This window comes from Camelina sativa, chromosome 2, assembly GCF_000633955.1.
Source record: "Camelina sativa cultivar DH55 chromosome 2, Cs, whole genome shotgun sequence".
Classification (NCBI taxonomy): domain Eukaryota; kingdom Viridiplantae; phylum Streptophyta; class Magnoliopsida; order Brassicales; family Brassicaceae; genus Camelina; species Camelina sativa.
The window spans coordinates 6,747,558-6,772,646 of record NC_025686.1 but is presented as its reverse complement, the minus strand read 5'-3'; the positions used below and the strand labels follow the sequence as shown (position 1 = coordinate 6,772,646).

The 25,089-nt window shown below is 36.5% G+C and overlaps 4 protein-coding genes and 1 non-coding gene across 5 annotated transcripts; 3 read left to right on the top strand and 2 right to left on the bottom strand.

Annotated features, from left to right (window-relative positions):
* On the top strand, positions 1,815–4,922 carry LOC104718882. The gene is made up of 3 exons (XM_010436705.2): positions 1,815–2,906; positions 4,036–4,578; positions 4,669–4,922. Exons 1-3 carry the CDS (start codon positions 2,019–2,021, stop codon positions 4,768–4,770), a joined length of 1,533 nt encoding a protein of 510 aa, XP_010435007.1. The 5' UTR covers positions 1,815–2,018; the 3' UTR covers positions 4,771–4,922.
* Positions 6,003–6,896, bottom strand: LOC109126452. The gene has a single exon (XM_019230006.1). The coding sequence runs from the start codon at positions 6,894–6,896 to the stop codon at positions 6,003–6,005; it is 894 nt and encodes a 297-aa protein (XP_019085551.1).
* TRNAA-AGC lies at positions 12,156–12,228 on the bottom strand. Its single transcript has one exon. It is a non-coding gene; the product is annotated as a tRNA-Ala (tRNA).
* Positions 12,521–13,030, top strand: LOC104749171 (E3 ubiquitin-protein ligase RHA1B-like). Its single transcript, XM_010470759.2, has one exon. It carries the CDS (start codon positions 12,548–12,550, stop codon positions 13,028–13,030), a length of 483 nt encoding a protein of 160 aa, XP_010469061.1. The 5' UTR covers positions 12,521–12,547.
* Positions 18,609–23,965, top strand: LOC104718871 (beta-adaptin-like protein B). Its single transcript, XM_010436695.2, has 15 exons — positions 18,609–18,841; positions 19,419–19,616; positions 19,740–19,853; positions 19,980–20,230; positions 20,584–20,719; positions 20,859–21,038; positions 21,142–21,234; positions 21,319–21,530; positions 21,618–21,681; positions 21,794–21,973; positions 22,064–22,156; positions 22,301–22,689; positions 22,808–22,997; positions 23,080–23,283; positions 23,453–23,965. Exons 1-15 carry the CDS (start codon positions 18,755–18,757, stop codon positions 23,750–23,752), a joined length of 2,691 nt encoding a protein of 896 aa, XP_010434997.1. The 5' UTR covers positions 18,609–18,754; the 3' UTR covers positions 23,753–23,965.

Genomic DNA, 25,089 nt, shown 5'->3' with positions numbered 1-25,089 from the left:
AGACGGAGATGGTGACAATGGCTCGGACGAGACGGAGATGGTGACAATGGCTCGGACGAGAATGGCTTCCAACGTCTCCTAAATACCTGAAATACTCCAAAATGCACAATGTATGCAAGGATGATGCAAGAACTACCTAGACGTGCAAAGTGTATAGAAAGAACTAGAAAACGATGCAAACCAATGAGTTATCCTAGCTAAATGCATGATAAAAATACAATCGGCTTGAAAGAACGGATGGTTAAAGGTGCGGGGAACTGTTCCAAAGATGGGAATCAGCTACTTGGATTGACAAAGGTGGTAAAAATGGGAAAGACAATCCAAGTATGTATATGGTTTCCATGAGTTCGACTTCAATGCATAACATGATAATTGCAAGTCAGGATTAGGTTCAAGTAGATAGGGAATGATATTAATTCAAAACATGCTTCAATCTTAACTTTTCAGGTTCAATCAACAAGCATCAAAGAACTAAGAACAAGGGCCTTGATCCTATCCTATTGAATCCAACATGCTAACAAGGTTACAATCATCATCAATCCCTATACTAAATGCAACAACTCTATATGAATAAACCTAGACTCAATCCTAATATACAAGTGCAAACCTAAACTCAGTTAATTCGGTTTTAAAAATTTAAAACCAAAATTTGGTTAAAAACAAAAAAAAATCAGATTTTTCGGTTGTTTAGAGATAATTTTGGGGTTTTCGTATTTCAAATATCTCGATTTTTTCGGGGTGGTTCGGTTATTTTTGGGGTAAATTTCAGTTTTGGTAGATTTTTTCCTAATAAATGAAAAATTATAGAAAAAAGTAAAAAACTTGGTTAACCGAAAACCAAACTGAAATAACCGAAATAGTTTGGGTTTTGAAAAAAAAAATGGTACCGATCAGTTTAGCTGCCATAACCGAAACCGAACCAAACACCCATAATATCGGTTTGGTTTGGTTCGGTTCGGTTATTTCGGTTCGGTTTATAACAAAATTATCTCCATTAGCTCACTAGTTTAGTGGACCACTTAGATTATTCCCTAATTTTGCCAATAATTTAACAACTGATAGAAAATGACTATGAAACAATTTTTTACTTAGAAAACGATTACGGATCTACGTTTCAAAATGGATGAATTAACAAAATTATCTCTTTTATTTTGGAAAGAAGAAGAAATATATTCGGTGACAAAAATAAAATAATTTTTTGTGATTTCCGAAAATAATGTGTAAACATATAAATTGATGAATTATATTGAACTTAATAACTTCATATTTGTAACCTAATGTATTTTACAAAAAAAACATGGTTACGGTATAAACATAATTGAATAACATGTAATATATAAAATGTGTTATATTAAATTAAATAACATCTTATTTTTTAAATGATAAAATGTTTTACGTAAAAACTTTAATTTTTTATATGATATACGCTATTTTAAAAAATCATAGGAAAAACTATCTCGCTTTCGACTTAACTACCAAACTTTATATTATTGATCTCATTCCTTAAAATAAATATGACTTTATCAATTCGGCCATTTTGGAAGCGAATCCATAACCATTTTCCACTTTTAAAAAAATATATACAAATAACTATGAAATTTAGAGTATAGTCATGTCATAGTTGTTTTGTATATTGACAACAAAAGAAACTATAAACTCAAAAAAAATGTAAAAAATTTATATGGTCTGGTAATGACAAAATCAGAGCAAATCTCGACACGTAGATCGTTCAGTGTGAACGCACGACGGAAGCTTAGGAATAATGAGACCCACACAAAATTGAAATAATCTGCGTTCTTCTTTTATTTTGTTCTCTTTCGTATTTACACAGTTTCTACTTTTGTAGTGTGAGCGCTAGCTTTAGTACTCTCTCTCTCTCTCTCTCTCTCTATCCAGAAAAACGAAAACAAAAACTCATAAAAATTTATATTTACTTTCAGACAAACCCATCAGTTTATCTACAAACAACGGTTTAATTTGGTTTTTCTCACAAATTCACATTTCTATATCCACTGTATATGAAAGGAAACCAAAAGGACTCATCGGAAAAACCCAAATGGGATCGGAGCTCATCGAATATATCCATGACCCGACCCGGTCGTTTAATGATCTGGTTCATCCTCTTCATCTCCGTCACTTACATCATCTACACTCTCAAGATCGTCTCCACTTCACAACCTTGCGAAGATCTAACCTCCTCCGACTCAATCCTCCATCATCAAAGACGACCCGAGAAAAAAGCAGTCACGGTTAAAGTTACGGCGGTGGAGACGGCGGAGCACGAAGCCACCGATCTAAACCATGTAGTTTTCGGGATTGCTGCGTCGTCGAAGCTATGGAAACATAGGAAAGAGTACATCAAGATTTGGTTTAAACCAAAGAAGATGAGAGGCTACGTGTGGTTAGACAAAGAGGTAAAGACTAAATCCGACGCCGTAGATCAAGAAAATCTCCCCCCGGTGCGAATCTCCGGTAACACGTCGTCGTTTCCTTATACTAACAAGAAAGGACACCGATCAGCGATTCGGATCTCGAGGATCGTTTCTGAGACGTTGATGAATCTTGATTCTGTTTCGAAGAAGAACGTGAGGTGGTTCGTGATGGGTGATGACGATACCGTGTTCGTTACGGATAATCTGATTAGGGTTTTGAGGAAGTATGATCATGAGCAGATGTATTATATTGGGAGCTTGTCGGAATCTCATTTGCAGAACATTTTTTTCTCTTATGGGATGGCTTATGGTGGTGGAGGTTTTGCTATTAGTTATCCTTTGGCTGTGGCTTTGAGTAAGATGCAAGATCGGTGTATTCAGAGGTATCCGGCTTTGTATGGTTCTGATGATCGGATGCAAGCTTGTATGGCTGAGCTTGGTGTTCCATTAACTAAAGAGACTGGTTTCCATCAAGTAAGTAAATTTTGATTTGGTCTTTTGATTTTGTGAAAATGGGTATTGCTTAGATTGGTTTGAGTCCAAATTGGTATTGCTTAGATTGGTTTGATTCCAAATGAGTTTGGCTTAACAAAATTAGAATAACTAGTGAAATAGGCAAATTTGATGATTGGTGTGTGTAATTGGCATTCATGGTATGCGTAGCTTAAAGTTTGGTACTCCATCCATTCTAATTTTGGTTGTCTTCTATGATTTAATTTTTGTTTCATATTAGTTGTCGTTTTAGATTTTCAATGCAGATGTTTGATGAATATTCCAATCTTATCCCTGCTGTTTTTTTGTTTCAACCAATGAAAAAATTACAAAATATATTAATGAAGGGCAAAACATAAAATTTAATAGTTTCCTTAATTTGTGTGCAAAAACCTTAAAGGACAGTTAAACTAGAACGGAGAGAATATAATTTATTAGTTCAAGATTAGAGATTAGTGGCAATGGATTTTATTTTATTATTATTTTTTTTTTTTGTCAAGTGGCAATGGATTTGTTAAAACTTGTTTAACGTTTTTAAATGAGATCTTGAGAGGTAAGAGTTTAACAGATTAAGGTAAAAGCTTGCTGCACAAATTTTAGACTCTTTAATGATTTCACATTCGTTTCAATTTTAGTAAATTTTTGGTAGGTGTGTGAATATTTATGGCATTCGAGTTCATTAACATAATACTGTACTTGACATTAAATACTTAATTTATGGAGATCCGAGTTTTGTGTCGCTGTCGCACTACTAATTTGCTTACCCATTTTAAAACAGCCGACCAAAAAGTTAACCATTGGAAATAACAACAAGCTTCGTTATATCATTTGATTAAAAGAAGAAACGTGAATTGTTGTAAGCTTTGGTTGATGTTCATTAGTTTATTTAAAACGAATTAAAGAGTGATTAAAGCAGAATAATTCGAACACGTGGCGCTTGAGCAGAGTAACCATAGTTAGATTCCTAGATGTCGGAATAAGACCCGTGTGTCAGTTTCAACCTTTAAAGGTCTTCTTAAAAGATTTGTGACTCTCTTATTTTCCTATACGCGCAATGTAGCACGTGAAGCCTACGCTTCTATTAATTCAGTTTTTTGTTTTCCTTTTGTAGTACGATGTTCATGGGAACCTCTTTGGCCTCCTAGCTGCCCATCCCGTAACACCGTTTGTATCAATGCACCATCTTGATGTGGTGGAACCGATTTTTCCAAACATGACTCGCGTTCGCGCCATCAAGAAACTAACTACACCGATGAAGATTGATTCGGCTGGGATTCTCCAGCAATCAATATGCTATGACAAGTACAAAAGCTGGACGATTTCGGTCTCATGGGGATATGCGGTCCAGGTGTTCCGTGGATCCTTTTCTCCTCGCGAAATGGAAATGCCTTCTAGAACTTTCTTGAATTGGTACAAAAGAGCGGATTACACCGCCTACGCATTCAATACTAGGCCCGTGAGTCGCAATCATTGCCAAACACCGTTTGTTTTTTACATGTCAAATGTGAAATTTGACCCGCAGTTGAACACGACGGTTAGTGAATACACGAGGCATCAGGTTCGCCATCCGGCTTGTCGTTGGGATATGGCTAACCCGGAGGAGATCAACACTATAGTCGTTTATAAAAAACCGGATCCTCACCTATGGAACAGGGTAAGTGAATAATTTAATTTTTAAAGATGTGAAGCTTTTTACATTACATTAATATGTTAATTCTTATTGATTGTTGTTTTTCTTGGGCAGTCACCGAGAAAAAATTGTTGCAGAGTATTACAAACAAAGAGGAATAATACATTATGGATAAATGTTGGTGTGTGTAGAGCAGGTGAAGTCACTGAAGTTTAGTGATATCAATTTTTGTAATAAAAATATTTTGAAAGAGACAAAAAAATATATTAGAGGTAGTATCAGAAAAAATATATATTAGAGGTATCGCCTTGTTAGGCCTTTTAATCCTGGTTTTGCCGGCTAATTATTTAATTTTTACTCCGTATTTATATTATGCGTTCCTAATATAGTTTTTTCCATTATTCTTCCGTATTAAGAAAGAATATATTAGATGTAGTAGTGTAGAATTTATTTATCTCAAAAACAGGTTTACTTTTATGAGAAAACTATAAGACACTTTCTTCTCTTGAAACTTTTCTTGAACCATGACATGAGTTCCCTCATTAGTGAGCGTTGGATAACTCGTATACTTTAAATTTCCAAACGTTAACCATTTAGTAATTACTAGGTCATAGACAATGGTAAAGTGTCAAGTTTCAGTATGTTGTAAATAACTTAATTTTAAGTTAAAGCTGGTCCCGGTCACGGACTCACTTGTGTGGAGTAAGTAACTAGAGTTGGTTTAGGGGTTTGGGTCACATGTGTGGAGTGTGGACTCTAAATGATCTGGGTTGAAGTCACTGCGACCCATTTCACAAATTTTGCTCTTCTAAGTAAAACATAAAGATCGGAGATGCTGCGATAAGACGGAGGACAATTACGCATTTGGAACCATTTTTTAGTTGAGAATAATGTGACAATTGCTTTATGGGGATATGTTCAAAGATACGAAAGGTTTTGTTCGATTAATAACAACATTTGTGATAAACGTTGGCAATGGAAACCCTTCATCTTGTGACTGCGGAATTTGATTTTTGGGTGTTTTATTGGGGTTTTTAGTCGCGGAAAGACAGAATCTGGTGTTGGATCCAAGTGAAGAACGAAGAGACATGATTCAACTTGTTTTTGTTGGTTTGTTTGCCACACATATTTATTTATCTATATAGCATTCTTATCTTATGAAGAATCCAGCATTGACGTATAAAACAGTATCACGTTAGTATGTAACAGTTGTTGTGTTCGTTATGTGAATTAGATTAGTTAAAATTACAAAACAAGGAATGGTGGAGAAAACTTTTTAATATCAATGTTCGATTCCATTACTTAATCAAAGCTATATGAATTCGTATTTTTTTTTTTTTTTTGGTAAAATGTGAAGATTTCATTCCATAGCTATTACAACGTTCAATACAAAAGTTCCAACTAACCCATTATCACAGGAACAAAAGACAGACTACAAAATGACTTACTTATAAGGGATAATATATATTACTGAAGTAAACAAGAAGGAGAGAAGGAGAATGCAAGATAGGTCCTTGAAGAGAGAGTAGGCGGCTGCGCAACAAACTGTCGATGGTGAGTCGAAGAGCTGCGATTGGCGTCTCAGTGGCAGAAAAGATCCTGGCGTTGCGCTCCTTCCATAGATGGTAAACCACTGACTGGAAAAGGAGCTTTAGAATGGTCTTGATTCTTCGTAGGTGCGGCTGAGAGTGGTGGAGAATCCAAGAAGAAGCTGCTGCTAGGGTGGCAGGGGGATTGGGTGGGAACTTCTCTGCAAAGAATGTCCAAAGGCCCGACGAGAAAGAACACTCGAAGAAGAGATGATTGTGGTCCTCTTCCCCATTTGAACATAAAACACAAGTGGCAGGGATGTTCATGCCCCATCGCCTTAGCCTATCTCTTGTAGGCAAACGGTTCAACATTGCTAGCCAAGCAATAAAGGAATAGCGAGGCACATGCTCCTTAAACCATATCACTTCAGACCAAGGGACCAAAGGGTTATGGACTCTTAACTGCTCCCATGTTTCCTTGGAAGAGAACGAAGGGAGGAAATTACCTGAAGCGTTTCGCCACAGGAAAGTGTCTCGGCCTCTGCTTTGAACTGGCGGTGGATGGTCAGTTAGCGCCACCAGAAGAGCTTGAGAGTTGTCCGAACGGGCCGCCGGCAAGGCCCAATTACCATCTCTCATTGCTTCACTAACCTTTGCGTCCTTCCTTATGCGCAGGAGTCTTGGTCCAGATGCCCCTATAAAGGTTATGAGCTGACCAAAAGCCGTCCAAGAATCAAACCAGAATGAAGCAGAGCAACCATCGCCCACCTCACATCTGAGAAGCTCTATGATGGTGGATTTCAGTTGCAGCATGCTATTCACAGTTTTAGAGAACCGGTTGGCCTCAGAGGTTAACCAACATTTGACATGATGATGTCTTTAGTCTAAGTAGAGACACAACACCAAATCTAACCTTATCCATTGAATTTTTTTTTTTTTTTTTTTTTTTTTTTTTTTTNATAACCTTTATATGCTAAGCGAAGGATTCAAGCTATAGTCCTTAAAGATAGTTTAATGGTGCTAAGATCAATCAACATACATACAAATACTTTTCTATGCTTATTACCATGCATCGATCTAGCTCAACCTCCAACTAAAAGTAAAGAACATCTCTTTCACATTCAATTAACTGTTTGGCGAATTCTTGCAAATGGAAGGTGAATCAAGCTCAATCGGTTTGCAAGGGTAAGACTTTTTAGTAAGGTGGTTTCAAACAAATTCTTTGGGTGGTTTTCTCTCAAAAGAAGGAATGCTAGACAGTTGTGAAAACTATCTAAGATTGAGAACAGTTTGGGCATACAAAGCTTAACTCTTGATGATTTACCCTTTTCTCATTCACTTTTTGTTTTTTTTTTTTATCAAACCCCCTAGAATTAAACTACCCACATCCTTGATTTTAACTCTTTTTTTTTTGTAATCCCTAAGCTTTAAACTTTAAACATCTAGCTCTCTTCTCTCTTTTTTTTTTTTTTTTTTTTTTTTTTTTTTTGCTAAGAAGGTAAATATCATTATATGAAAAATCGGGCGTTACAAAGGTAAGACCTAATAAATGAACCTTGCCAAAAAAAAATTAAAAACAAGGAAGCATTTGGTACAAGCAATCGCAGCTAAGCGCAAAGTACTGGCTCATTGATTATTCCAGACAGCCATAAGATTTCTAAATTTCTTCAATCTTCTCCTTGCTGAAATAGAATCAGTTATCACTGTCTCAATCTCTCTGAAGATGGCCGATGGTTGGATTGTGATATGGTTGTGGAGGAGGTTATTTCTCTGACGCCATACACTATACACCAAAGCCTGGACTAGAAGTAAACGCAGGATCCTGGGAGAGGTAGAGTGGTTGACCTGAGCCCAAGTCAATAATGCTTGCCAATCGTTGAAGTTTGAAGGAGGGAGCTTCAGTCTGATGAAACATGAATTCCACAAAGTTCGAATATACTGGCAGTACAGGAATAAGTGATCCCTAGTTTCAGCTGATCTTTCGCAGAGGCAACAATTAGTAGATATGTGCATTCCCCATGAAGCAAGCCTGGTCTTTGTTGGGAGCCTGTTTAGGTTTGTTAACCACATATGAAAAGCATGTTTTGGAGTTGAACCTTTGAACCAGACCAAGTCAGCCCAGGGTTTGATAGTATCTCTCGGTCTGAGTATATCCCAGGTCTTACTTGAGGAAAAACCACCACAAGACTTCTCGTTAACATACCAGTCGTATGAGTCTTCCTCTTGTGAGAGCGATGGTAATTGGACGGTGGTCAGATGTAGTTGGAGAGCCAGAGCTGGATCTGATCTCGCATTTGCTAAATTCCAACCGTGTGTTGTGCAGACTGCTGAAACTCTAGCATTCCGAGGGACTCGAAGATTTGTCGGACCTGACTCGCCTAGGTAATCAAGGAGAGGACCTAAAGGGGTCCAACTATCATGCCAAAACCAAGCTGTATTTCCATTTCGCACCTTGCATTTGATGAATATCCGGGCCAAATGTCTGATCTTAAGGATGCTTTTCCAAAACCAAGAGTCTGAACTTTTTACCTGAGTGTCCCAAAAGCTAATAGAGGCCAACTCGTGGTGGTGGCGTTGCCAAGCTACCCAGAGGGAGCCACTACTAGAAAAGAGTAGCCATATTAACCTGAGACAGAGGGTAGTTTCCAAGTTGAGATTCTTCTTAGCCCTAACCCTCCTTCACTCTTAGGTAAGCAAACAGTTGACCATGCCACCTTTGCTTTATGATGAATCTCTATATTGCCAGACCATAGGAACTTTGAGCACAGAGATTCAATCTTTCTTATGCAGCCCTTAGGAAGCATGAAAGTGGAGGTCCAGAAATTAATAGTGCCATGAATCACAGAAGCTAAAAGCTGAACCCTCACTGCATAAGAGAGAGTTTTTGTGGCCCAACCTCTGAAAATATTTGTGATCTTCTCCAGGAGAGGAGAGTATTCGTTTATCCTCAGCTTTCTAGACATAAGTGGAAGTCCCAAGTATCTGACTGGTAGTTGGCCCAAGGGGAAGTCGAACTGGGTGAGCAAAGCTTCTTCCAATTGAGATAGACCGGCATAGAACAAGGTAGTCTTATCCCTGTTCATTTTTAGCCCTGACCAGCCTGAAAAGTCATCTAGAGTCTCATAGATACCATGTAGGGAGGAGCTACTACCATCGAAAAAGATCATGACGTCATCAGCAAACATTAAGTGCGAGATTTCTAATTCGGAAGTCCTCGGATGGTAAGCAATATAGCCAGACCTGAACCTTGATAAGAGTAATTTGGAGAAGACTTCCATTGCTAAGATGAAGAGGTAAGGAGACAGTGGGTCTCCCTGCCTGAGGCCTCTAGAGCTTTGAAAAAAGCCATCTGACAAGCCATTTACCGATATAGAGAAAGACGGTGAGCACAAGCATTCTTTAATCCACCCAATGAACCTTGCAGGGATCCCTAATGCCTTCAGAGTGGACAGGGTGAAATCCCATCTGACCGAATCAAACGCTTTCTTAAGGTCTACCTTAAGCATTGCTCTTGGCTCAATGTTTTTCCTGTTATAGCCTTGAACAATTTCTGAGGCAAGAAGAACATTCTCTGACAGGAGTCTACCAGATAGGAAAGCTGACTGAGAGTGAGAGATCACAGATGGTAGGAGGGTTTTGAGCCGGTTTGCCAATAGCTTAGCGATTACCTTATATACTGTGTTTAGGCAAGAAATTGGTCTAAACTCTGAAACTTTTGAAGCATTTGGTATCTTTGGGATCAAGACAAGTGTAGTGGAATTCCAGTTTTTGAGTAGACTGCCTGAAGTAAAGAACTCAGAGACAGCCTCAGTCACTTCTGGTCCAACCACGCTCCAGCAACTGGTGAAAAACTCTGCAGAGTAGCCATCAGGGCCACTGGACTTGTTTTTTGGCAGGGAGAAAAAGCTTCCTTTATCTCTTCTTTCGTGAATACAGAGTCAAACTTAGCCTTCTGGAGATCGGTGCATTCAAAGTTTAGTAGAGCAGTGATGTCCTCTTGCAGGAACAGAGGAGGGGGTTCATCACTACTCAACAAATCCTTAAAGTAGTCCACACATATAGAATGTATACCTTCTTGGGAGTTTACAACCTCTCCTTCATCGCTGGTTAAAAAGTGAATATGGTTTATTGACTGTCTGGAAGCTGCCATGCGGTGAAAATAGGCAGTGTTCTTATCCCCATCGGCTAACCAAGTGACTCTTGATCTTTGATAGAAGAAGGATTCCTCAGCTCGAGAAAGAGCGTCCCACTTCCTAGATGCTTCCAGTTCAAGCTCAGCATTTGCTTCAGATGGGTTTGAAAGCATTATTGACTGCAAGGCAGAGAGTTCTTCTGCAGCCTCTTGTACTCTCAGTTCAATGTCTGAATAGTTTGCCATGCTAAACTGCTTTATTACCTTCTTGAGCTCACGAAGCTTTACTGATACCCTGAACATTGCAGAACCTGTAACATTAATGGATAGCCAGCTTTCACAGATTAAAGGAAGGAAATGATCGTTCTTGAGGAGGTAACTGAAGAACTTAAATGGTTTCTTCTTTCTCTGAACAGCCGGGTTTAGTGAGATGGAGCCGGGAGAGTGGTCTGAGAACACTGGAGCACCAAAGAAGCCAGTTGTAAAAGGAAATAAGCTTTGCCATTCATCGTTGACAAGGATCCTGTCAAGCTTTTTGGCTACTTGGTTGGATTTTTGCTTGTTCCACCATGTAAAAGAGCATCCCCTGAAAGTTAAATCCATCAAAGATGCTTGTAGAAGCGAGTCACTAAAAACTCTCATTGAGCTATCCATATTGAGATTAAGCCGAGTAGAATGGTCTTCAGGGTTTAAGATTTGGTTGAAGTCGCCCATGACTGCCCATGCTTTACCTATCATGGATGGGTTAGCTGCTAGAGATAAGATTTCTTCCCAAAGAGAGTTTCTTACGGCTGGTTCATTTGAGGCATAAACGAATAAGACAATAAACCATTCAGGAGCTTCTGGGAATTGAACCTCGCAAGTGATCATTTGAAGGGACTTGGAAACTACTACTACTTTAACGCTCGGATGCCAAAGGATCCATATTTTTCCAAGGGTAGAAAAACTATAATTTTCTTCAAAAAGCCAGCCCGGTAAGAGAGCGTTCACAAATTTTGCCATCTTTGCTTGCTTGACATGGGTCTCTATGAGACTACCGAAGAGAGGGTTATTCTTAAAATACCACCGTTTAAATCCGCTTCTATGGGATTGTTTATTAAATCCGCGGACGTTCCAACAAAAAATGTCACTCGACATGGGAAAAAAAAAAATTAATGGAGTTTGGGGCCATTGCCCTTGCTGTTCCTCCGATTTCTCTTTGAAACAACTTGCAAGTATTGATGTTCTTCTTCAGACAAATAATCTTCTTCAAAAAATTGTCCTTCTTCATCACTAGAGGGAATGTCAGATGAGTCAGGATCAGCTTCAGAGACCTTATCTTTGTCAGAAACAGCTTCGGAGAACGTTTCCTTTTCACTAGCTTTAACCCTACCCATTGATCTCTTTCCTGGAGCCTTACTAGGGCCTCCCACTTCATGGACGGATGGACCAGCAAGAGAGTTAGGATTTAAAGGTTTGTTTGATACTGCCTTAGTATTCTCCAACACAAGAGAAGTCTTTACCGGAACCAGCTGCTTCTCAACACAAGAGAAATCCTTATCCATTGAATTGCTCCCATAGTTTCAAGTGTTGCATGGTCCAACGGTAGCCTGTTTACATGTAAAATCACAAAGATCATCAGAGTACTGAGCCATCTCAGGAAGTTAATTTAGTTGAATCGACATTTAGTTAGTAGAAGAGAAAGTTTATCTCTCTCTCTAAAGATTGTTCCGACTTGAACAGATTAAGGAGTTTGATTCGGTTTGGTTCACATAAAAATATTTGTAGCCAAAATTGAACCGAATATAAAATTTATATTTTGTTTATTGAGAGCAATTAAATTTTGTTTTTAGTTGTAATTTTGCTCAAATGGTTTTCTTTTTATAAACCAATGGATTCAGAATACTAAAGGGAACTAACATAAAATGACAAAAATAAGGATAGACACAACAAAAAGCAAATGGAGATGCGGGGTATCGATCCCCGTACCTCTCGCATGCTAAGCGAGCGCTCTACCATCTGAGCTACATCCCCAATTGTTAATTAGTTAAATTTAAACGAGTATATATTTGTAATATATAACTTTTACCCTTAGGACTTTAGAACTTTCGACGGGTCGGTGAAGAATCATTTCTATTGATTCACGTTCATGCATACTAATGAAAGAACTTATCAGAGAAAAGTAATTATATTATACAGTCAATTGACCCACCATTGATTAATCAAATATCTTCAGCCACCGGATTAAATTATATATTACGCTATAATGTTTAAACACAATCATACTTGTCTCTTGTTATTCTTATTCCCACACCTCAAGCTTCATCTCTCTCTCTCGCTCTCACTCATAGTCATGGGTGTTGTTCTAATAGGTTTCAAGGATTTTCAGATACCAGGGTACGTACTAAAGGCACTTTACGTCATTGGTTTCATCAGAGACATCGTCGATGCTCTTTGCCCTTACATCGTTCTACTTCTACCTAGTTTTCTATACCACGATACCTCTCACCGCGATCCGACCAGACACACGCTCTCGAAGTCAGCGAGTCTTGCCGACGAGTTTGTCCCCGTGGTTCGTATCTCGGACCTTTTGACCGTTCCGGATGATTGTTGTACGGTGTGTTTAGCTGATTTCAAGTCTGACGATAAGGTTAGGAAGCTTCCGAAGTGTGGACACGTGTTCCACCATCGTTGTTTAGACCGTTGGGTAGTTGACTGTTGCAAGATGACGTGTCCGATTTGTCGTAACCGGTTCTTGCCGAAGGCGAATTACACGGAGATGGATTCGGATTCTGATTCGGTTTGGTTCAGTGGTGAAGTGGAAAGTATCAATTAATGGTGGTTTTGTTTGCATGTATTGGAGTATAATTCATGTAGCTCACTAACATTTTTCCTATATATAATCTGATGAATATTCTAAGTTTTTTTTTTTTGAAACATAGAATATGACTTTTTAAATATCCGATGAATATTCTAAGTTCTGGATTGAGAAATGATGAGACATCAAATTTTGGTCTATTGAGTTATGTTATAAATCCGGGCTCTGATATATCAGAGCTCTACATGTAAAAGACATATTTCTTGAAACAAAAATCAGTATTTATGTTCCTTTTCGTCTCTACCATATGTATATACATGTACTTAATAAATCACACAAAATGCAAATAAACACTATACAGTTGTGTGATACACAGAAAATATAGATTGTGATTTGCTCCGTTATAAACACCTTTTGACAAGTCGTAGATATTTTTAAAGATTGTGATTTGCTCCGTTATAAACATGCAAATAAACATGTTTTGTTTTGAATTATTATGTGTGTATATATATATATGACTGGATCAAATCAAATCTAACGAATAATGTACCATATATGTCCTATGTACCCAAATAGTCAAATAGCTAAATTAAGTTAAACCGTATTCCTAGTCAGTGTCGGCTTAATTAGTACATGTGGTGAGGGTGGTAGGGCACAACGTCCAATGGTCTATGTAAAGTTTGAGCCGACACTACCAAAAAAGATGTATTACATCATTTATATTATACTAGATAAGGACCTGCCCGATGTACGGGTTTAAAATTTATAAATTAAATTAAATTTAACAAAAATAAATTAAAATCTGTTGTATATTATTTATAAATATTATTTGTGTTCTAATATACTGATTTATATCTATGTATAATATATTACTATTAAAAGTGTATTTTTTACACCTAAATATACTCTATGTTATAAATATATTATTTATCACCACTTAGAAAATGTCTATATGAACATATTAAGCCAACTATTTTACTTTCACTTATGCATATTTTTTTAATTAGTAAAATTGTTAGCTAAAAAAATATTTTGAATAAAAAATATATTACATAATATACTAATTGATGATGTATCATCACAATAATATATGACTACCATGGAGAAAACCTCGGCTCCGCGCTCATCTTTTTTGGAGAGAACCTTGCGTCCAACCTCCTCCACCATGGAAAGAATCTTGGCTCCGCCTTCCTCCCTTGGGGAGATAACATTGCGTCCAACTTTTTACACCATAGAGAGAACCTCGGCTCTGCCCTCCTCCTGTGTGGAGAGAACACGTTCACGTCTTTTTGCTCTCTCAAATTGGCTTGCTCCGACAACCAGTGAAAGTAAAATCATTTTTCTAACGTCACCAAATCTTTTGATAGTAACTAATATTAAATTTCTCAATGTATTTGTGATAGTAACTATGCAGAAGTGAAAGTAAAATAGTTGGCTTAATGTATTTAAATATTACATAATATGCTAATCAATGATGTATCATCACAATAATGTTTGACCACCATAAAAAAAACCTCAGCTCCACCCTCATCCTTTATGGAGAGAACCTTTCGTCCAACCTCCTCCACCATGGAGAGAACCTTGGCTTCACTTTCCTCCTTTGGAGAGATAAACTTGCGTCTAACCTCCTTCACCTTCCTCCCTTGGGGATATAACCTATTGTCCAACCTTCTCCACCATAGAGAGAACCTCGGCTCTGTGCTCCTCCTGTGTCGAGAGAAAATGTTCACGTTGTTTTGCAATCTCAAAATTGCTTCGAGCCTCCGACAACCAATGAAAGTAAAAACCTTTTTCTAACGTCACCCCAATGAAAGTAAAAACATTTTTCTAACGTCACCAAATCTTTTGATAGTAACTAATGTTAAATTTCTCAATGTATTTGTGATAGTAACTATGCAGAAGTGAAAGTAAAATAGTTGGCTTAATGTATTTATATATTACATAATATGCTAATCAATGATGTATCATCACAATAACATATGACCTTTGTAGAAAAAACCTCAGCTCCACCCTCATCCTTTATGGAGAGAACCTTGCGTCCAACCTCCTCCACCATGGAGATAACCTTGGCTCCACTTTCCTCCCTTGGAGAGATAAACTTGCGTCTAACCTCCTTCACCTTCCTCCCTTGGGGATATAACCTATTGTCCAACCTTCTCCACCATAGAGAGAACCTTGGCTCTGCGCTCCTCCTGTGTCGAGAGAAAATGTTCACGTTTTTTTGCAATCTCAAAATTGCTTCGAGCCTCCGACAACCAATGAAAGTAAAAACCTTTTTCTAACGTCACAAAATCTTTTGATAGTAACTACTATTAAATTTCTCAATATATTCATGGAAATTTCTTTGGCACACCATGATGTAGCCTCTGTCTCTGTAACGCCTCAACCGCCACTTTGCTTAGTGAGCCCATGTCCACTTTCAGTCTATGAGTCCACCTTCTTAAGTGGGCCCTACATCTATTCCCGGCTCATGGACCCATCTATATTCGACGGCCGGTTGTTACGTCTTGGAAACTTTAAAAACTTGTTTACCGACCCTACAAATCAACAAATAATCTTTTCTTGTGTTTTGTCCTCACTCGCACAGTTCCGACAATCACTTAAGGAAAGTCACCCATCATGAAGTTCTATCAGAACCATTGACCGAAAAGATATGTGTATTTTGGTGACATATGTGGCCAAATCAATTCTTTTAAACTTTTCCACAAACCAGGGTGTCACAGTCTTTGAGCTCCTATGGATCTATCAACAACGATTTATGTTTTCCAATATATTTGTCTATGTTTATTGTAAGCTTATGTTTGATTAGCCTATTTTATCCATCTATTAGGTTGATGAGCTTCTACTTGTTATCCCCTTTTGGGATTGAATGAATAATGGTAACAATTATGTTTGCAAAAAAAAGAGTTTATAACCAACCATGCAATCAAGATTGAGAAATTAGAAGAAAATTAATTTTGCATAATTAAAGAAATAATCAAAAATTATAAGCACGGTAATATATGAATCTCAAATAATTCAAAGATGAAAATATAAATCAAATAAAACAATCTAAAAATACTAAAATAAATTTTAAAATACAGTATTAGGAAAAGAAACACATATACTTTTTTTTGTCAACATATTATTAATCTTACCTATTTCCAACTGAAAAAGAAGAAAGTAAGAGAAAATTTTGGTTTAAAAATAAAAACAATTTACTTTACCATTAAAAAGAAATCCCAATTAAAAAAAAGTTGAAAGCAGTATTTTTGAATAAATTATTTAAATATAAGACTATCTATGTTAATATAGAAGTGAGTATTTACAAAATTTAGAATTAATAATTAACTGTAGATTTTCTTTAATCCCTTTTCTATATTTTTTGTAGAAATTAATAACATAAAATTAAAAATAAGTAGATAATATTATAATTTCGAATTTTATGAAAAATATATATATATATATATAATCTCCTTATAATTATTTAAAAACTTTGTATTTTTTAATAAATTCTGTAATTTTTGATAATTATCTTTTTACATTATTAATATTTTTTAAAACAAAATATTTTATTTTTGTTGTAATCAAATTCTTCTTATTAAGTATTAATTTTTACACATGTCAAAATCTGAAGTTGATAACTTGACACATGTCAAAATCTTGTTAATGGCTAACTTTCAAAACCCAACTTTATATAATAAGATTTTTGCATTATACAAAAATAATTTACATCACTTTAATAAATAATTTACATTTGTTGATACAAATAATAAGGTATATTGATACAATTTATAAGATTTTTACAATTTTTGCTTTTATTTTAGATTTAATTCGTATAATTTAATCAGCATCACTTTTTAGTGATGTAAATCATATATCATTTTCTTAAGTGATGTTAATATAAATTAATAAATAAATCAATTATTTAAATGATGTATAATTTATATATTTGTATCAATATGTAAAACTGATAAAAATTAATCTAGTTTTTGCATCAGTTTTAATCATTTGATGCCACACAAATTAATACCAGCATCGGTTATTGCAACTGATGTTACATTTTTTTTTTCCAACCAAACTATAATAATTAAAAGAGAACTCCAAGATTGGTGGTCCAAATAAGAAGATAAGAGTTACATTTTATTTTTTTGTATTAATTATAAATAAATAATTTAAAATAGTATCACTTAGTTTTATAATTTAATTTAAGTTTTTTATTTTATTATTATTATTTTTTTTTTTTTGTAGTGCGAGCATGTTACAAGTTTACAAAGATCTTTAATTTTTGTTCTCATTTTTCCAAACTCATTAGTAGGTTTCGTTATTCTGATTGGATAATGCCTATAATTAGTTAATAATTTCTTCACCAAATCGGGATCTATTAAAACACTGAAAACATTTGAATATTTTCTACATTCCATTTGTGAGTGACGCCACCGTTGAAAGTTCATCCATACGTCACTAAAGCTCTCTTATCCTTTTGAATTTGTCAATGCTTCTATCAGCGAAGGTTCATGCATGCGATATTCTTTAAAAATATCTACGACTTGTCAAAAGCTCTGTGTCATTCGATAGTATGGTAACAGGCACTTCTTACGACAAAACGCCAAGATTTTAAAACATGCACTAGCAAACACATATATTTTACAAAACCAACATTATCTTAAATGTTTCGACAAAAAGTAAAATTTTTTTTTTTTAAATGTAGAAAACCAACATTATCTTAAAAGCTTCATTCGATCAGAGAAAGAAAGAACAAAATCACATCAAAGAGCGTGTTAGTAATCACTATCATGTTGAAAAAAGGTTTATCCAAAGTTTTTGTGGTTTATAAGAGACAACAAAAAGAATTATCATTTATCATTTATCATTTATCATTTATCATTTATTAAGATTTTCAGAGTACAAAAAATATGTCAGTTTCATTATTAATTCTCACTCACACACAAGAAGCTCAAGATTACCATTTAAACCAAGAGATAGGCATGACCACAGTTACGGTTATCACTGTTATGATTAATTAATCACTGGTTACGGTTAGAAATTTTGTTTAACCTTAACTATAACCGTTTAATAAACGGTTACGATTAAAAGACGGTTCCGGTTGAAGTGATTACAATTATATACGGTTACGATTATTTGATAATATGATACGGTTGATATTATTATTTATTTGTAATTATTATGTTCTTTTAGTGTACTCATATTTCTTTATATCATATGATTCATATTAAATAAATAATTATTAGTATATATTACTATATTTTTAAAACGGTTACGGTTAACAAATTACGGTTTAACTATGCGGTTAACCAATGGTTTATACGGTTTTGATTAATATAATATAACCATATATTTACGGTTAACGGTTACGGTTTTTAACCATTTTATACGGTTACGGTCTGGTTAGGGTTCAGATACGATCCGAAATATGGTTACGGTTTAATTATGGTCATGCCTACCAAAAGGTCCTTCCTATAATAATATAAAAGTTTAGGGATTAAATTGAAAATACTCTCTAAATAATATAACAAAATATTAATTTCGCTAAATTATTCAAAAGCCACCCTGGATAATTTCAAATATGTGCTGAATTTATCATAAAGCCCATTAAACAATCGGCCCGTTAGTCGAGAAAAATCGTCACCGGCGTCTTCCGTTTCACCATGTCTCCGTCATCGTCTCTGTGTGTGTCTCTCTCTCTCTGTCTCACATAATCTCGGAGAAGAAAGATCGTCGTCGGGACGAAGAAAGGAGAAAATGAGTGGTCACGATTCGAAATATTTCTCGACGACGAAGAAGGGAGAGATCCCTGAGCTCAAGGAAGAGCTTAATTCCCAGTATAAGGTTTTTTTTCTTCTTCTTAATTTCACTCTTTTTTTTTGTCTTTACATGTGGATCTGTGATCCGCCGCCATTACTACATTCACGATCTCTCCATAGCTGATCCTTTTCTCCTTTATAATTTACTTATTCGTATGCAATTTTTGGTAGATCTGGATTTGAATTTTCAATCTGTAAAGTTTTGTTGCTGTTTTTAGTGGAATTGTTTTTTTTTTTTGTGGGAAGAAGGATGATTCGTTGAGATATAGCTCGAATTGGAGAGAAATTGAGAATGGCTTATGCGTTGGATGTGTGCAATCTGGTAGTGACTTATTAGTGGAGCTTGGTTGGTGAATCAGAACTCGTTAAATTTGTATCAGTGCATTTGTTAGAGGATCAGTGAACTGCCGTTTTGATCTTAGGAGTTGTTTTTGCATAGGAAGAGGCTAGACTAAGCTATTAACTTTAGTACGACTGACATTGTTTGTGCTCAAAGTTACTGTTTAGTAGGATGCATATGTTCATGATATTAAGAAGGAAGGGTGCTTTTCTATTTTGGCTTCAGTTTTGTTAACTTTTCTTGTATACTTTCTGTTTCCTAGGATAAGAGAAAAGATGCAGTTAAGAAGGTTATTGCAGCAATGACTGTTGGCAAAGATGTTTCATCACTTTTCACTGATGTAGTCAATTGCATGCAAACGGAAAATTTGGAGTTGAAGAAGCTTGTTTACTTGTATCTCATTAATTATGCGAAAAGCCAGCCAGATCTTGCTATTTTGGCAGTTAATACCTTTGTAAAGGTAACACTCAAACACCTGCCATATCTTATCCTATAAATCCGAGTGCCATTCCTTTGTTCAGTTTTGACTCTTGGAGGAGAAGAGAAAATTGAAAGGAACTAATTGTTAATTTGTATTCTGCAGGATTCACAGGATCCAAATCCACTGATCCGCGCTTTGGCTGTGCGAACAATGGGCTGCATTCGTGTTGATAAGATCACAGAATATCTATGTGATCCTCTTCAGAAGTGCCTAAAGGTTGAGTTTTAAATCCTACCGCTTCTTTGGAATTTGATACCAAACATCTTTATTGTTGCCCTTAAGAATCTTTTTCATCTTAACTAGTCAGTATTTACACTATCCTCTGCATAATGTTTTCTTTAGGATGATGATCCATATGTCCGGAAGACGGCCGCTATTTGCGTTGCTAAGCTTTTTGACATAAATGCTGAATTGGTTGAGGATAGGGGTTTCCTTGACGCCTTGAAGGATTTGATATCAGATAACAATCCGATGGTTGTTGCCAATGCTGTAGCAGCCCTTGCAGAGATTCAAGAGAATAGTACTAGCCCCGTATTTGAGATCAATAGTACAACCCTTACGAAGCTCCTTACCGCTCTAAATGAATGCACTGAGTAAGTCCTCTCCTTATCGCCGTTTCTATTGTTTCACTGCATTCTGTTTAGTATTGAATATTTATGGCCAGTCGTCGAAAGCTTTCCTAGTCTAAGAACATAAAAAGTATTGACCTAAGATTAGAGGTTAGTGAAACGGTGATGGATTATGAAATTGCTAGCTAGATGTGGTATGGCCTCAGTTGTTTATGCTTTGTCTTCATGTCCATTATCAGACAGCAGTTTGGGAATTACTTTTCATTATTGAAGGTTTTATCTGTAGATAAATGACCCACTATTTTGAATTTTGGGGAAATGAGTGCTGGATAAGCTTTTGTCACCTCCAATTTTAGTACTCACTATGATCACCGCAGGTGGGGTCAAGTTTTTATTTTAGATGCTTTATCGAGGTATAAAGCAGCTGATCCCCGCGAAGCTGAAAATATTGTTGAGAGAGTCACGCCAAGGTTGCAACATGCCAACTGCGCTGTTGTGCTTTCAGCTGTTAAGGTGAGCAACTTTCATTCGTTTTTTTTCCCTTACTGCTAACTGGTAGCTTGTCAAACTTGCTTGTAAACCATCAGTGACACCGTTGCATATATTCTAATGTGCTCCCACTTCTGTTTTATTTTTGGTAATTGCCTTACAGATGATCCTTCAACAAATGGAACTTATTACTAGTACAGACGTTATTCGTAATCTTTGCAAGAAGATGGCTCCACCCCTTGTTACATTGCTTTCTGCAGAACCTGAGATACAATATGTTGCACTTCGTAACATTAATCTTATCGTTCAGAAACGACCCACTATCCTTGCCCATGAAATTAAGGTAGTTTGACCTGTGCTTTGTTAATTCTCAGACGACGCAACTGTTACATCCTTGCATTTAGTACTTATGTTGCAAGTTATCTTTTTTTTCTTTTTTCTTTCAGGTTTTCTTCTGTAAGTATAATGACCCAATTTATGTTAAGATGGAGAAGTTGGAGATTATGATTAAACTTGCCTCGGACAGAAACATAGACCAGGTATCCTCACTGAACTTTACCATCTTCTGTTGTCTCTATTATTGTTGGTGCATATTATGATTTTTTGGGGAAATGCTACTGTAGGTTCTTCTGGAGTTCAAAGAGTATGCCACGGAAGTAGACGTTGATTTTGTTAGAAAGGCTGTTCGTGCAATAGGCCGATGTGCTATTAAACTAGAGAGAGCAGCCGAACGGTGCATCAGTGTTTTGCTTGAGTTGATCAAGATCAAAGTAAACTATGTTGTTCAGGAGGCCATTATTGTCATCAAAGATATCTTCAGAAGATATCCAAACACGTAACTTGACATTTCTTAATGACTGTCAAATGGCATCTTGAATTCATCTTTAAATTTTTTTTTGATGCTATTTTAAATTCCATACAGTTATGAGTCTATTATTGCAACACTCTGTGAGAGCTTAGACACTTTGGATGAACCAGAAGCCAAGGTAATGAACTTTCTTGTTTTCTTGGTTTATTAAATTGAAATACTATCTTAATTTTGACCATAAATCACTGAACTTATAACTGTACATCTATTGGAAAATTGCAACTTAAAAGGCATCTATGATATGGATTATTGGTGAATATGCTGAAAGAATTGACAATGCGGACGAGCTTCTTGAAAGCTTCCTTGAGAGTTTTCCTGAAGAACCAGCACAGGTCCAGCTGCAGCTTCTCACTGCTACTGTTAAGCTATTTCTGAAGAAGCCAACTGAAGGCCCTCAACAGATGATTCAGGTTCGGCCTTTCCCTTGCTCACACTGTTTTATGATTGGATGATGTGCATGTATGTGATGACAGGCATTACGTTATGTTTGATGTTTTCAGGTTGTCTTAAATAACGCTACTGTGGAGACGGATAATCCTGATCTCAGAGATCGTGCATACATATACTGGCGCCTTCTATCTACTGATCCTGAGGTGTGTGTCATCTTGATAATTTATAGCTTTTTAGTACTTAGCTAGTCCAGAAGGAATATATTCAGAATTGTTTATTCAAGCAACAATACTCCGTTGAGCTTTCTCTTGAGATATATGGCTGAACTCGTTATTTCTCTCCACTAGGCGGCCAAGGATGTTGTTTTAGCTGAAAAACCTGTGATTACTGATGACTCAAATCAACTAGACCCATCACTTCTTGATGAGCTGCTTACAAATATTTCGACCTTGTCGTCTGTGTACCATAAACCCCCAGAAGCTTTTGTTACCCGCTTGAAAACCACAGTTCAGAAAACAGAAGACGAGGACTTTGCGGAAGGAAGCGAAGCAGGATACTCATCTAGTAATCCGGTTGATAGTGCAGCTTCCCCTCCAGCCACCACAGGTAATATCCCACAGTCGGCCGGAAGACAACCAGCTCCTGCACCAGCTCCTGTGCCCGATTTGCTAGGTGACCTGATGGGATTGGATAATGCCGCTATTGTCCCAGTTGATGAACCCACTACCCCATCTGGGTGAGTTATATCTTGAATAATGAAACTTTCTATCGTAGGGGCTAGTTTATTACATTAGATCACTTTCGGTTGCCTATTTCATACTGAAGCTCATCGAATCTTATGAATTCGATCACAGTCCTCCTTTGCCAGTTGTCGTGCCAGCTTCAAGTGGTCAAGGTCTGCAGATAAGTGCTCAATTATCTCGAAGAGATGGACAAGTATTCTACAGTATGCTGTTCGAGAACAACTCGCAGACGGTACTTGATGGTTTCATGATTCAGTTTAACAAGAACACATTCGGCCTTGCAGCTGCTGGACCTCTTCAGGTACTCTTATCTGAATCTACTTTTATGTCTGAAACTTAGGTACGAATCTTTAGAACTGATATCCGCGTTTGTACTGTTTCAGATTCCGCCAATGCAACCGGGAACATCTGCCAGGACAATGCTACCTATGGTCTTGTTCCAAAACATGTCTGCTGGGCCTCCAAGCTCGCTATTACAAGTCGCTGTCAAAAACAATCAGCAGCCTGTTTGGTACTTCACTGATAAGATTATACTTCATGTTCTTTTCGGTGAAGACGGTAGAATGGAACGTGGAACCTTCCTTGAGGTAACATTGCACTGTACCAAACATCCTTAAAATTTGGACTATTCGCATCTGTTTGGGTTTAGGAAAATAGTGGCAACTGTAAAACCAATTCTGTTAAGGTTTGTATAGTTTCGGGTTTTTATATCTTCAATTTTTACAAGAATATACGTCTTGGTTTGTCTTTTCACAGACATGGAGGTCATTACCGGACTCAAATGAAGTCCAGAAAGAATTCCCCGGGATCACCATCGCTAGCATCGAATCAACTATAGATTTGCTCACAGCATTCAACATGTTCTTCATAGCAAAGCGCAAGAATGGGAACCAAGACGTGCTCTACTTATCAGCAAAGGATCCGCGAGATGTACCGTTTTTGATCGAGCTCACTGCAATGGTGGGCCAACCAGGTCTCAAATGCGCAGTGAAGACTCCCACTCCCGAGATCGCACCTCTCTTCTTCGAAGCTGTCGAGCTTCTCTTCAGGGCTTGATGATTCTTTGTTGTCAAATGCTTTAAACCCAAACCTAAAAGGTTCCAGATTCTTTGTTTTTTTTTTTGTTATCTCCAACCCTTTTTTACTGAGTTCAGTGTATGTAATAAATCCTGTTTGTGTTACTTCCGGTTGGACCCTTCTAGTTTTGGTATTTGTAATGCGCACTCTTTTATTCTAATTCTGGTATTGAAACCACTTTTATTTACCAAACACCATCAAAGAACCAAATCACCATGGATGATTTTGCTACATTGGACCCTTGATGATGCTATTGACAACGCCAAAACTTTCAAACGTTTCTTCTTAATTAGTACACTTGGGACTAGACCAAAGACGGCTTTCACAACGGATGCAACAGCCATCTTGTATTTTAAAAGGAGTATAATTTAAATGCAAATTCCTACTGTTTAGTTTCGGATTGTGAAAAAAAAAAAAATTAGAAGTTTCTTTCAAGAAATGCTAGCAACACACAATGAATATAAAATTTCTTATAAACAATATGGGTATACTTAAGTTACAGTTGAGTATCATGAAAAAAAAGTGAAAGAGCACGACAAGCAGAAACCTTCTCCAAGCAAATGGTCTCATCCTCCTCTAGGTATATTCAAGTTGCAATGTGAAGCTTCTTGGATGGGTAGCTTAGGACAGAACGGTATAGATTCTACATGATGAGGTGGGTACAATGAAATAACTTGGTGTTAAAGAGAACCCCTAAATAATAGACTAACAGTCTATAAAAGAGATTCTTCGTTAGTTGCCTTAAAATTACCCACAACATACTTGTTAGGTTTCTACATCTACAGCAAACAAGAGAGCACCGAGTTACATTTTCATTGCCGCCGCTAATTAGGCATCTGATCTTGATAAGAATAACATGAACTATCTTCGACAAACAAGGCTCTAATGATGATGCAACTTTTATTCATTTCTTGTTAATCTTTTTGTTTATCTAATTATATTTGGTGTGAATGTGTGATGATTTTGATTCCTTTCTTGTGATATTTCTCTTGATTTTAACTAAGCTTTTGGTTCCACCACAACATACAGTTCGATCAATCTATGTTGTATTCATTCTGTGGACTCCTCAATAATTATGTACGTTCGCTGTTATAAGTAACACTTTATTTGATGTGTCTGTAGAATGATTTTTAAACAAATTATATAATGCGTAAACGGTTAGTTAAAGGTGATTAATATGTTTAAAACAAAGTTCTTGTTTCTTCTAGGTTCTTAATAGGTGTTCAATCACATATTTATTTAAGGAAAACGTAGAGTAGACTGTAGACATGTATATCATAGCCACATACTACGCTCCTTTTTTTTTTTTTTTTTTT